Source organism: Dermacentor albipictus, chromosome 10 (genome assembly GCF_038994185.2).
Source record: "Dermacentor albipictus isolate Rhodes 1998 colony chromosome 10, USDA_Dalb.pri_finalv2, whole genome shotgun sequence".
NCBI lineage: Eukaryota > Metazoa > Arthropoda > Arachnida > Ixodida > Ixodidae > Dermacentor > Dermacentor albipictus.
The window spans coordinates 59,495,657-59,510,682 of record NC_091830.1 but is presented as its reverse complement, the minus strand read 5'-3'; the positions used below and the strand labels follow the sequence as shown (position 1 = coordinate 59,510,682).

At 42.5% G+C, this 15,026-nt stretch overlaps 2 protein-coding genes across 4 annotated transcripts in view; one reads left to right on the top strand and one right to left on the bottom strand.

Annotated features, from left to right (window-relative positions):
- The window catches only part of LOC135912124 (trypsin-like), a 339,009-nt gene that overhangs the window by 24,614 nt on the left and 299,369 nt on the right, over positions 1-15,026 (top strand). The gene's annotated exons all lie outside the window — the stretch shown is intronic.
- LOC135912123 (CLIP domain-containing serine protease B15-like) overlaps positions 1-15,026 on the bottom strand; it is a 32,698-nt gene that overhangs the window by 9,486 nt on the left and 8,186 nt on the right. The window contains exons 3-6 of the mRNA XM_065444506.2: positions 14,933-15,006; positions 11,759-11,865; positions 7,505-7,643; positions 6,661-6,775 (exon numbers count right to left, since the gene is read on the bottom strand). Coding sequence (XP_065300578.1) covers positions 6,661-6,775; positions 7,505-7,643; positions 11,759-11,865; positions 14,933-15,006 — 435 coding nt within the window. The remainder of the gene's footprint in view (positions 1-6,660; positions 6,776-7,504; positions 7,644-11,758; positions 11,866-14,932; positions 15,007-15,026) is intronic.

Sequence of the window (15,026 nt, the reverse complement as noted above, 5' to 3'; positions counted from 1 at the left end):
TTTTTATTTATGAATTGCCTGCCGGGATTTTTTGGCTCATGGCCAACGCCGACGACGCCGACACCGATGACACCGGCTTTTCTGCGACAAGAGTTCCTTAACGCTGTCGCGTTAATAATAAAAGTTTAGGTCAGCAGAAAATAAGTGCCTAAGAAATTGCTGTCCTAAGTTTCGATAGCGTGACCTATCATTGTGAAATCGGCTTTGTAATGCTCGGCAGAGCAGTGTTTCCGGGTTGCTAGGGTGACATCATGTGCGATTGTTCTGGGCCGCGGCCAACTAAGAAGGAAGAGACTAAAAGAAGATGAACGCTGTCAAGGGAACGGCTTTGCGTATCAAGGAAGGTTAACCTCAGTAGACGGACGTAGGCGGCATCGTGGCTGTTTACAGAAGTGGCTCAACCCTGTTTCACAGACGCGCCGAAACGATATGCTCAATGTTTGAAAGTTTGCGACGTGTCGATGGGGGTATTTCATAAAAGAGAAGCCAAAAAAAAATAAAACAGTAGAATAAGCGTGACGGGGCAGGTGTATATTGAAGAAAGCCTCGTATGGTTCATGTGTGTTTAGAGGCTTCGCAGAAACTGGTAATTTGAGTCGTAGGGGAAATACAAGGAAGAGCTGGAAATGGAGCATTAGGTGAGGTTAAGAATCAAGGTTAGCTGATGACATAAATTATTTTGTAACTATGTTAATGATGTCAAAATTTAAGGACGTAGATCACATCTTCTAGCGATTCTAAATGGGCCCTGCCAAATTTAATACCATTCGTAGCAGGTATATAAACATGCGTATGAGGTATGATTCCGTATATTCCCTCTCAAGCGGTGAATGAAAATTTGTCTGTAGTATGCAAAGGCTTCCTGCATATACTTTCCGCGTTCATTGACGTTGCTGGCAACTGCTTCAGATCAATTGCGTCTTCTATCTGCGCCTGGCCACTCTAGACAGTAGACACTCTAGGCAGTAGACTACGTTGCCTGATGTGCAGTGAAACTTGAAGTTGCCTTGTAAATGTAATGCGACGCTGTATTTTATCAGTAATAGTAGATTTAGATTGTAATAGTAGATTAGTAGATTTAATAGATAGCAGCTGGGCTGGTCACAGGGACCGGATGTTGCCTTCGTCTTTCCACTTAGTTTGGCATGTGCCACGAAGCATCGAACCTTTGCAGGCTAAGGAACATACCAAAAACCTATTAGCTGCGCCTTATGTCTTAAAACGTACGCAGACTGTACAAAGCATGATATATATCCCTAAAAGACTCGTACAGAAAGCTATAACAGCTCTACGCACACTCCTCCCACACCATTCTGAAAACAGGCAAATAATAAGAAACGATGTGTTGCTGTCACGGTTGAATATCCTCAAGAAACACTGCAAAGAACGACTGTAAAGCTTTCAACAGAACTTTCAGAACAGTTGTTTAGTTGTTTTTAGTGTTTTTTTCCGCAGTGCACAAAGCTCGCAATTTTTCATGTATAGGTTCCCCCTATGTAAAACCCCTTCGGGGGCCTTTAGGGGTATTACGAAATGAAATAAATACGTTAGACATCAAATGACAGGAAATATTCAAAAGGTTACCATAAAAAGCAGGCCATAAAATTGGTTCGGAGAGCATAGAGAAAAAGGCGGACTTAAAGAAAAACTACATTCCTTGCAAAGAGACACGCCACGCCAAGTAGAGGAAACACGAATCTTGAAACATTAGGTGCGGCTGCAGTGTCCACAAGTCCACAAGATTAAACCTGTCAAATGTTCTAGACATTTCTAAAATATCAAACAGGAAGGAAATAGGCGTGCTTGGCAAGGGTAAAATTTCTATTCTTCGGAAAAAAAAACGATAAATCTGGTCTCAAGGACCTTACGGAGTTCCCCCAACGGATGCGCATTAGGCATATTTTTCGCGGACAATGAACTAGACACCGAGATGACACGACATAGAGCACAGTTAACCTAGGTTCCTGGGCCAAAGCAAGCTATAGAATAGAACTGTATTTTAAAGCAGTCATTTAGAACATCGTAAGCCAGTGTATGGTAGCCAAGCGACCTAACGAATAACTCCCTTCAAAAGTTGTATAATCTACAATGTTATTTCCCTGTATGACATTGTCATTAAGGGAACAGATAAGGTCGGAAGTAGTGTTATTTGGCCAGTTGATAAGTGCTGGCATGAGGATTACAGAGACCTGAACAATCCTGAACACCTGAACACTACCGTAAGCTAGACAACGAGCCGAAATTGCGATATAACTAGCCACTATCAAATGGCTGAAATGACTATTTGCTGATGAAGTCACAACACCGCCAGAATTCATATTTCTTGAATCGGGAAACAAATCTTCAGGATGCTTCTATGTCCTTCCGAATATTAATAAAACTCCACCCACCGAACTATAAGTAATATCTCAGGGCGCCCAATTGTATCAAGCACACAGACAGAGAGCCTCTCCACATTTCTAGACCACTTTTTTTGGAGATTAACCGCAAACACTTCTGTCATTTGTATAAGATAGCCCCCTACTGAGAATGGTGGAGGACATTTATACTAAAGGTACGCTACTGCAAAACATTTTTCGCCACGCTAGCCGTCACGACTCTATACACCAACTTTCCTTTCTCTGAAGCTTTATTATCGACAGAAGAAACTACCCTACACAATGCTCAACACTATATTGAAGTCTACTTATGCCTTTTTTAAATAGTTCCCTAATATAACTACTTCAAACTTGAGAATAATTACTACTTGAAGATACAAGATGCAAGTATGTCTACACCTTTTGCACCAACCGGCTCAAATACAGTTATGAGCTTTTCTATCTCGTTGAACAGATAAGCCCCACAGATAGCTCCGGTACATGGAGAATATAGTTGTTTTCGGCGAGATTATCTGGATAGTCAAGGTAAATCTGTAACATCATGAAATTACTTTCACCCAACAATAACATAACTTCGGATTCTTAAACTGAGTGCATCTTGTTTGTGGACACAGCAATATATATTGACAATTTGACACTGAAGGCAACACTATACAGGGAATCTTTTGGCAAGTGATACCTCAAGTTTAGAAACCACCGTCGCAGACATTGTGAAATAGGTAGCTTGTTGACAATGTCTGGCGAGCCACATTACCACAATGCATTGGCGCTGAAAGCCGAGATTGCAAGATAGACTTGACCACCTTTAGGAAAGCCTATCAAACAGGAACCGCTCCACCACTGCCATTCGAGAAACCGACACCGATACAGCTAAAGTTGAGGGAGCCGAGTTAAGATCCCAAGAACTACAATGCTTCTTATTACTAAATTCTCAAATGCGCTCCCAAACGTGAGCATCTGCGATAAGTACTAAATTCTCACCAGCAAGCAGAAACTTATCTTTCCCGACCTGTCTAGAGTAGCCCACAGGCGCTACACAAATTACGATGAGATTCTTGGTGTGCATACCAAATTAAGGACTAATACGAAGCAGTCATTATGTGCTATGACCGTCCCTTGTACTCTACATTCAAATACGTAAATCTACAACTAATATAAGTAGTACAGCGTGATATTACCTTCGCAATGCAACTTCAAGTTTCAACTGCAGGTCAAGCAACATTCTACTTTCTCGAGGCTGTCACTTGCGGCACTCAATACATAGGTGAGATTGGAGAGCAAATTCATGCTAGACTAAGTGGCCACACGCTGATAGAAAACACAATTTACCTAAAGCGGTAGCCAGTCCCTTCATTGAACAAAGTCGTATATTGAAAGAAGCAAGGCTCCACATACAACAAATTCCCGTCCATGGTGTGAGAGGAAATATAGACAATCACACCTCGTACACAAGTGATTATACCTGCACGGAACGGCAGTCAATTTGGCACGAGGTCACCTAGAATCGTCGTGAAAGCTGTAGTAGTGATCGCTGCATAGCGATGTAGCGGAACGTTCTTTGTTACTAGTTGCGCTTATCTTCTCACTAAATAAAAGTATTTTTTCGAGCAAGAAACAAGTCCTGAAATACACGCAACATTCACGCACGACTGGCCGCTGGAGGTACTTTGTGAGTATTCGCGTGCTTCTTTTGCGCTCGGAGGAACACTTTTATACAGCACCTATTGAGCAACAAAAAACTCTATCTGGTGCTTTTCATGATCTTCTACAATTTTCTGATTGACACTTTTCATCTAATTACAATATTTGTGAAGTTGATAAATTAAGAATAAATATGGGATTAGGCAGATTACAAAAAGGTAGTGACATTTCAATTGATGATCGCGGGTGACGCGCACGCCTACGGGCACTAAAACGCACACGACGCTATCGGCCCTCGGTGCGCCTTCACGCATCATAGATCGTATTCAAGACATGGCCCACTTCGGCGGCTGGCGCCATACGAACCAGCAGCCGAAGTAGAACGCCCCGCTCTAAACATTGGCTTACTATTTAAATTACCTATCTAGCTGTCAGCGCGCAAAGGCGGCTATGAACACTTCACACTCGATGACCGCGGCCACTCACTGTCCAAATGCTGAAGTGAGGAATCGCGGCAGCAGGAACGAGCGAAATGACCTTCGTACTGTCTACCCCTTCAACGCGAAGTCAGCGGTGAGAACACAGCACACGCAAAGCTAGGAACCTTGGTCGGCCCACTTTGTTCTGCCAAAGCAGATCGCTTTGAAGATAAAATGCACGCGTTCGCGCGCACTTTATCTTCAAAGCGATAGAGCGTCCCCGCTCTATCCGTTTCTCCAGTGCCATGGTGCAATGCGCGTGACGGGATATGGCGTGCTTGTTTCACTCGCGCACGTTCGATTAAGCCGCCGTCATTGGCTTACCGTCGCACACTTTTACTCGCATGCAGCGCGTACGGCGCGCGATGACGATGTTGCCACGAGACGAACCTACCACGTATGCATCGCTAAGGAAACCAGTTGCAACTGCAAGAAGAGTGCACCCGAGGGCACATCCGCCTACCTTTATAATTCGCGACGCTGCTCCCCATTTCCACTTTTCAACTTCGCTCAACGTTGCTTACACTTTCCTCTAGGTGTCGCTACTTTGCCAAGAGCTGAGCGTGCTATTTCGTACTATTCCCGCTGCGTGATATCCTTCACCTCTAGGCGCCTTCCTCGTTCACGCGCGTCACGGCCTCACAAACATCCCGCCGATTTAAAGAGCTGCACAGCTACGCTTGCGCGTAAAAATAACCTTGGTACCTCCAAGCGACGGCAAAAAACATTATCTTGATTCTGTGCAACCACGTAGCATTTGCATATATTTCACTCTTGTGCATGGTAGTTGCGACACCCCCAATATAAGCAATGTAGGTGTACGAGGAAAGTGAAATCGCTCAATTTTCTTGCATGAGTTTGCATCCTTTCGGTCGCGACAACGCATTGGGAGTTTTGGAGTCAGTGTGGCGCCTTTGAAACACAAATTTTAGCACCGTAGCCGCCCACTAACCACTGAGTTATTGTCCAGTCCCGCGCAATGTGTGAACGTAATTCCTTGAGGGCAAATGAGCAAACCAAAACAAGCAAACAAATAAATTGCTGATTTCCGCTGTCGGTGAATACAAATGTCGCAGCGAATGAGTTCAGAGCTCAAGGCGCCTTTTGATGTCTTTCTTTTTTCGAACCATTACGAGATATAAGATTACACACAGATTAAACAGAGAAGGCGAAAGCGTGTTTGGTTCTTTTTTACAGATTGTAAATGTTCAGTCGGCGTCACCCTTGTGTAGAGTGAGGGAGCGGTGGCCTCAGGGGTGTTCGTGATGGAGCCAGTGACGTCTAACGCTTGCTGCTGTACCTGACATCTAACGATAGCTGCTGGGCACGTTTGGGTTAAACGCGGCCAGTTTCCACGCTTAGACGTCGTTGGCTGCCTCCTGAGCACCCCAACAGGCGCTCGCATTGGCGTTACGCATTGGCCATTAGCTCTGAGCGCAATACCTTGTGAACCGAATTCTAGAAGTGAATTATAATGGCTTCAATGTGACCGAAACGTAGCAGAGGAAATTCATCGAAAGGGCAAAACCGAGAAAATTATTGCATGGTGGTTATATTTTGTTCTTCTGAAATGGTAACGGTGGAATTTGGTATTTTGCTAGGAAAAAGCACAATTCCTTCTCTGTCATAGAAAATTAGTGCCGGGGCGCAACTATGGGCTGTCCAGAGGGCCCACGATGCGGTGGTCGGGCATGGCCTGACTGTACCAACGCGAGAGCGGCCCGCAGGGCGCTGAGTCACGTACCTCAGGGCCTTCATTAAAGTTTTGCATCCATCCATCCATAGAAAATTACTCCGCACATTTGCCGCTCATACAATATAAAAAAGCTTTCTAAATATAACTATTGGAAAGAAGATTTATATACGAATATCTTTTTAAAGAGCGCGAAGCAATCTTGTCAAAAAATGGCAGCTCATTTGGAGGGTCGTAATACGATAGTTCAATAGTTGTACACAGTCCGGCATCCATAAACTGCGGCTGTTGTGGGCTGTTAATTTTAATTTTGTGTTTCTGCAACGAAAAAGCAGCGCTCTTGAAAAAAGAGTACATAAGAGCACGTTCTTCATCGTAAACGCTTTGCACAGGAGTGACCTCTATTGAGCATAGAACAGGAAGGTACATCGATGAATGAAAGAGCAAGAAAATATAAAGCATAACTTACGATCATTAAAAACTCCCCAGCCGCCAGATAATAATGATCTATTTCCAACAATAATATCTCTATTGGGAAGGCATATTGGTCGAACAAATTTATCAAACCTAAAATAATTTCGAACCTGTAAAACAAGGGAAGTGACAAAATTTTGTTCAAAGAACGTAGGTAATTGATCTCCTACAGGTATAGCTTGAGCGAAAAATAACTACATCTAGTCAGAAGGTTATGGTTATATTCACGTAGGTTGCCAGGGAGCCATCATGCATTGGCGATGGCCACGATACTTCTCTTCAAATTAGTGCCACGAATGCGATACTTTCTTACTGCTTTGTTCCCTCGGGTCACCTGTAATAAAACTAGCCTAATATATAAAGGTAGGCTTTATATTATTGCAATGTAACACGAATGAGAAAGGATTACGGAACTATTTTCTTACGAGACAGCACAAAAAGCCTACCACCGTATAGGAAATACTTAATAAATGATTCTCGCTTCTCGTAATGTCCACGCCTATTTTACCACTGGGATTATATTTTTGTAAAGGTCTAAGCTGCGACGATTCATGAACAAATGTTTCTTGAAAACTAAATCTCATATTGAAAGTTATTGAACAACTTAAATACTTTAGATGACATGCGCGCTATATTTTTTTTTCGGCGAAATGTGGGGGAGCATTTATGTACACTACGCTTTGTTTTTTTTTTCATATTCCAATGAGTTATTCATATTCGAATTGCATTTCTGGTTAACTAATACTTTAGAACTCATCTGGATCAAGTTCACGTAGAAGTGAAGTCATGTAATACTGCAAGTTTTTATCTCCATCAAAAAAACAATCAAAAATCGTTACCTTCAACAGCATGATGTCATATTTTACTGCTTTGAGTTGATTGTATTGGGGATGCGTAAGGATGCGGTCCACATAATTTACTGGGCCAGCGCTTCTCTTTGTCGAATTGTAGTAGATATACAATTTCTTTGGATGGAACCTAAGAAAGCCAGGCAGAAAGAACTTCCTAAAGTTACAACAGTGTTTTTAGTTCATAGCATCTTCATTAGCATGTACAATACTACAGTGAGACTTGTTAATGCACAGCAACACCATGGATACGAATATAAATAGAAGGAAGAGAGCAAATATCTAAAGAAGAATATCGTTTATGCAAACTGCTCTGTTTTGTTGGGAAATATTGTATAAAACCTGAAACGCGAGATTTGAGGAAAATAAGTTTGCTTGCTATGATTTCGTAATGTATTATACCATGGAAATTTATTAAAGGCGGAAACAAATTCGTTTAGTTCCAACTCCTTTCTATAAATTTTATTATGACTGCACCAGTGTTCACCTGAAGTCGCTGTCCTTCATGAACATTCCAAACGTGTTTGAAAGCTGGGAGTTAGTTGTCTAGTAGTTCTGTTAGCCTGCTTCTCTCTCAGATAATTTTATTCGTACAAACTCTGTCGCCCCTGTTCATACGTTCATGTCTGCTGATTAAGAATGTGCGCAAGAGCATGCACGCACGTTAACGTTATTATTTACAGCATCTTCCTTGTTCCCAGCATTTTTGTTCAAAGCAATCACAAAGCGTCAAAACTTAGCACACTGCAATTTGTTGTAGTCCAAGAAGTAGGAATTTGTCATGTTTTGTAACAATTGTCAACCCCACCATATTGGTAGTAACTCAGATAATCTAGCATTCTCAGAAACAGTGGCGTTACAGGGACCAGAAAGCAAGCATTCCTTATGCTTAAGTGGGCCGTTCTTTCTAGGCGCCATTATCCTTATTACTTTGGTTATGCGTCAAGAGAGGGCACATCACAAATGTAATGAGGTTGTTAGCGATAAAAATTATTTGCAGAAAACTGCACCTCCTCATTTGCTACCTCTTAAATTTAATATATTTACAGGCTTAGAGGGAAACAAAATATAATTTATTTACTCTCTTACAAATTTAATCGTGTTACCGTGATGCACAGAAGCTTCAAACACACATATATACATATAGCGCAGATTTCCCCTCCTTCCTTTATGTCTTCCGGAATGCATTATGTTGCAATCATCTGCGCACATTTTTATTCAACGTGACAGATAACAGCACATATTGCAGGCTAAATGCTTAACGCACTTATTCTTCTCAACACTTCTGAGTACTAGCTTCTGTTATTTATTATGACATATTGCTGCTGCGGATTTCTGTAATAAAATTGAAAGCCTAAAATTATCACGCTTGGAAAAGCGGCTGTAGAAGATGCAGTAAGAGTCGACTTAATCAAAGATGTAGGAAATCCCATGCTTGAAAAGCTTGCGGCCCTTTATACGCTATGCCTCTTTACTTTCAGTATACCAGCGAATTGGAATACTATAATTATAATAATGCACATGAAGGGAGAAGTTTGACAATTGAAAAAATTATAGGCCCGTTAGCTTGCTTTCAGTATGCTCTAAAATATTTATCAAGACATTTTCCCGTAGAATAAGGGCAACATTTGACTTCAGTCAACCAGGAGAACAGGTCTGAACTAGTACTCATTCTGGCACTAGTACTAGTATTCTGGCACTAGTACTCAGGCACTCGTTGCAGAAGCCATCCTGGTATTGTAGTACAAGACGAAATAAAACGCGACTTCTCAAGTTCTATTTCATTTCTAGACAAAAGATGTCATTGAAATTACCCTTGACAACGACGAGGGCAATCGGACGGTTCCGTTTTCTCTCGACTCCCCGCCGCCGACGCTTTCGTGTTTCAGTACTTTGCTTATCGCGTAATGCTGTCCTGGCTTCGTTGGCTCGCGAATCTCGCACAAAGTGCAAATATCAGTGAATCTATCTTCCATGTGGTGTTGCGCGGTGCCCGAACGATCTACATCAGTTGGCCAAAAAGCAGCTGCAGCGGAGAATCTGCGGTTCTGACTTTGTCTTGGCTCGGTACCGCCGTCTGTCGAGCGCCGTTTTACTGACCGATGACAGCAGAGGGCGTTGATGGCTTATGCAACGTTACCACTCTGCCAGTTGGATGGCGGGAGATTTGAATTTCGAAAAAAGTATTCGAACCCTTCAGCTGCAATGTTCTCGTAGACAAAGTTTATCCTTGATGTGAAACAAGCGTTGCGAGGTTTCTGGAATGGTATTTAAACAGTCCTCTTCAACTTAGTGGACTGTTTAGTGTGCGCTTTTAGTGTCCCCATTAGTGTCCTTTTAGGAGAAAAAGTGTAAAATTGGGGTTGAAGATTGATATGCAGAAGACAAAGATAATATTCCGTAGTCTGGGAAGGGAACAAAAGTCAAATATCGTCAGTCAGCGTCTCCAGTCTATGGAGGAGTTCGTTTACCTATGTCAATTACAATCACAGTAGACCCTGATCATGAGAACGTAATCTACAGACGAATAAAAAGGCATTAGAGTGCATGCTGTAGACATTGTCAGATGCAGACTGGGAGCTTACCACTATCAATGAATATAAAGCTGTACAATCACTACATTCTGCCGATGCTAACATATGGGGCAGAAACTTCAAGGTCACCCGCCGTAGTTGCCCAGTGGCTATGGTGTTGGGCTGCTGAGCACGAGGTCGCGGGATCAAATCGCGGCAACGGCGGCCGGATTTTGTTGGGGGCGAAATGCGAAAACACCCGTCTACTTACATTTAGGTGCACGTTAAACAACAACAGGTGGTAGGAATTTCCGGAGTCCTCCAGTACGGTGTGCCTCTTAATCGGAAATTGGTTTTGGCACGTAAAACCCCATTATTCATTTTTTTGTTTACAACTTCGACTTTGAAGAAGGAGCTCGAGACCAAGTTAAGGACCATGGAAAGAATGATAGAACAAGAATGGTTGGGCGTAACACATTGACATTCAGGAAGGGAGCGGCATCGATTAGAGAGCAAACTGGAATAGCCGATATTCGAATTGAAATTAAGAGAAAAAAGCTGAACTGGGCTGGCCATGCATGGGTAGGATGGATAACCGGTGGACCCGTAGAGTTACAGAATGGGCGCCTAGAGAAGGGAAGCGCAGCCGAGGATGGCAAAATTCTAGGGGGGGGGGGGTGAAATTAGGAAATTTGCGGGTGCTATTTGGAATGCGTTGGCGCTGGACAGGGGTAATTGGGGAACGCAGGGAGAGGGCTTCGCACTGCACTGGACATAAATATAGGCTGTTGCTGCTGCTTCTGATGATCATGATAACGACGTACCAAAGTTTTATGTTTCTGGAAATATTTGTTACTGCCCTTGTTCCGCGGTTTATTTTTCCTATGTCCATCATTTCCCAAAACTAAACGGGCTACATTTACTGCGACTACGAAGCTGACTAAGGGGCTGTTTACGAAAATTCGCGTGGCATTCCATAAGTGAGAATAAACAGAACCTCCCTTCTCACCATCCAGCGATAAGGATCTTCAACCGCGCAAAGCCTAAAGCCATGTATGGTGATCGCGCAGACTAGCCCGTATACTTTTCACAAAGACTGCGCACTATTCTTGGTGCTTGCATCTTATCCTCTCCTCTCTATCTTCCATGTTGGAAGCTCTGAGGTTAAATAACATGAGGATTCATAAATAAATGTTCAGGACGCTAGAGAGCTATCATGCAGAACCAGTTTTGTGGCAGAGATTTCACCGCTCGCCTATCCATATTTGAAGCATTCCCACCGTTATTAGGACCACACAAGCGGATCAAGAAATGAAAGATTGTGGAGGAAAGAGGCACTGATTAGGATGTATATTGTTCTTTCCATTGTTTTCTACGCTGTATTTAATCTCGATTAATAATTTATCCAGTATACTTATGATGCATTTTTTCTTAATCAGTTAACATATACACATAGCAATAAAATACAATTATTTTTGAAGTGCCTGGAGGCTGTTCTTTGATGATTACGTAATTCAAATACCGCAAATTATGCTCTACTTAAGCTCGAGAGTCATCATACAGCGTCTGCGCACGAGTTTGCAGTACAAACATCTGAAGCACAAAGCATCATTCGTCTTTACTTCACACAAGCCTGCATCTTTTGTGACTTATATACATAGCACAATTATAGCTAACTAAAGCGTTCCGAAATCTGAAGTCAAGACAGATGAAGTTTCAAAGCAATACGCACCCGTGAGGTATACAATGTGCTGCAGTCATCACGACATTGCGTGTAATGATGCTTCCACCGCACAGACTGCCAGTATCCGTGCCTCGAAGATGTATGTCTATCTGTACCTGAGAAAAAGACAAGTTAATTTTTAGATATTTTGCATTGTGGCGGAATTGCGAAAAAAAAGTGAATCTGCCAAATAGCAGCAAAACTTAAAAAAAATTGATGGGCCTGACCATCCCACATTTCTAGCCATCAGGTGCTCCGAATGGCACAATGGCAACTTGATTGGCCATATTCCATAACACCCGTCTAGAATTTCGCTTAAAAGGAATACTCAAGTATCATCAGATGCATATGTCTTGCGATTTGTTTGCACGGTATATAGAATTGCAGCTGAATGCATAAATGAGGGAAGACTGCGTTTAACATCACGAATGATACGTATCCTATTCTCGGGATGTTTCTGCGGTAAGCGCTCATTCTTTGAGTGTTATATTGAGTGAATGAAAACAAATATATTATAACATAACACTGCAGGGCTTCTAAACATGTCTAGATAACCATCACTGTATAGATACATTACTTTCTGAAAACTGTTGGAACAAAACAAAAGCACTAATAGACAGGGCTCCTTTTTGTAGGACATGTATTCCGATGTCATAGTTTGGGCCACATAAAGTTCATATCGACCAAAAGGCTACTCTCGTGGGGCATACTGCCGGAAATTTTGTAAAACAACTGAGCCCACTTTAGTAATAATATTGTCTTTCAAGTCAATTGCCTGAGCAACAGGCTTGCAAAACTACATCGCTGTGTGAATAAAACGAAATTGGATTTTGTTTTTCTCATACAATAAAGGATAAACGACTGCAAGACAAACGCTATAAAACACGTGCTTGAGAGCGCCTTCGGACAAGCTTAAGGAAATGCTTCTCAAAAGCAGCGTTTTTGCGATGCCTAGTACACGGAAGCTTGATCGGCATCTTTAAAGGTAATATTTCTCCTCACATTCCCGCAGAACCCGTCTCACATTCAGTGTCGACGTCATCTCATTATAGTATTCAAGCTCTGTAGCGACACACCATGGGCGCGATCAGAAATCGTTGTTCAGAACGCGCTGTCATTTTGCGTTCAGTTTCGCCTCATGCGATTGGCCTAGGCCGCGCCGACGTCGTCAGCCGTGCCCATGGGCGCGGCTTAGGCTAATCGCGTGAAGCGCAACTGAACGCAAACGGAATGCGTGAGCAGGCAGCAGACCAATGAGCCCTTTTACGACACTTGAGGGCAACAAGGTTGGCGGAATAAAGACACCTCGCTGTCTAATTAACCCAAAAAGCACGAAGAGCAATTTTTGTTCATCGAAACCATATGGAGCCGAGAGAGGTATAGGTGATATAATCTGCAGTTTTTAATTGAAGGAAATAACCAAGAATAGGGGTGTCGAAGCAACTACCTGCGCAGAACAATCGGTAGTGCAATACAGGCGTCATGCCTGGGTTCTTGGTTCGGCTGCCAACAGCGGCAAATTGTTTTTTAGCCCAGTTTTGTTTTCATTTCGGTGATAATTTCGAATTTCCGCGTGGCTTCCACGACTTCATTAATTGTTTCGATTACTTGCCATTACCGAAAATCAGGCCCCTGGTTCTCTTTATTGTATAGTTCCATAGTCATGGTTAAAATAAAACTCAATTTTGGGGTCTTATGGGCCAAAACCACTTTTTCGATTATGAGGCAGGCCGTGGAGTAGGACTCCGTGAAATTCGACCACCTGGACTTCTTTAACATGTACCTAAATCAAAGAACACGGGTGTTTTCACATTTCTCCCTTCCAAATGCCGCCGTCGTGGCCGGGATTCAATCCCGCGACCTTGTGCTCAGCAGCCCAACACCATAGCCAATGAGCAACCACGCCGGGTATAGCAAGGGTTGCTGTCATGTTCCTGTGCATTTTATTAGTCATCTTACACTAACCTGCAGCATCAGATTACAGCATAGCAGATGCGAGGTAATAACCGTTTTTTCTGTCACCGTAGGCCAGCTGCTTGTAGCGAGAAAATGATCTGCAAATTACTCGGAATGCAGTTACGTTCTACGACTCATTTGCCATCTGTCATTGATTTAGCGAGATGAAACATACTTGATCTCAATGAGGATTGTCCTCTATCGCTGTTAAATAGTATTATTTTATTGCAACCAGCGTTTCTAGAACATTTCATCCACTTCTATCTATCTATCTATCTATCTATCTATCTATCTATCTATCTATCTATCTATCTATCTATCTATCTATCTATCTATCTATCTATCTATCTATCTATCTATCTATCTATCTATCTATCTATCTATCTATCTATCTATCTATCTATCTATCTATCTATCTATCTATCTATCTATCTATCTATCTATCTATCTATCTATCTATCTATCTATCTATCTATCTATCTATCTATCTATCTATCTATCTATCTATCTATCTATCTATCTATCTATCTATCTATCAACGTCCACATTCAAGTTTCTTTCTCACAAATACCAACATGAGGCGCACGATAGTACATGGGGTAATATGTGCATCATGAGCCTTCTGTTTTCCGAGCAGAGAGTTCAGAACCCGTCATCGGCATGAATTTGGTCCCTTCTGTGTGTGCTTGGGAACTCTTACGTATTCAGATGAGCTTTTTTAGGCCAATTTTAGTCACTCTGTGTGCGGAAGCGGGTACGCGCCCCTCTTCAGTGACAAATAAATCTCTAACTTGCCTCCAGTGCGGGGCGGAATCCAACAGGCGCCATTTATACCAAGACAGAGTTGTATGCTTATGCCTCCTAACACGCCCCACGCGCGTACTTCGTGGCCGCGTCGCTGGATGGCGCATGGTGTCCAGAGGCATGCACAAGGGAATACACCATACACGCTTCAGATATAACGCGTTTCGGCGGTTGCAATACGGTATATGGCTGAATATATTTAGTGGTAACTCCACGGACGTCTAAGTTTGTTGGCACATCGGTTCTTCTAGAATTATTTCATGCACTAGTCAATCAAGCAATCCCGGCTTTCAACTGACTTATAAGGGTTCATATAGCACAACTCTGACTGCTTAGAAAGCGGAAAAATTGTAAATGTGGACAAAATTCTTGCGTAAACTGATTGGCATATGTAGTGGGCAAAGCTGTTGAAGGTGGACTTACTATCCAAGGAATTTGCGTCCTGCTTATGGGATCGCCATTGAAAACCCTGCCAGTGGCTTGGGACAAACCGCAACCTGCGCATTATTGGAGATAT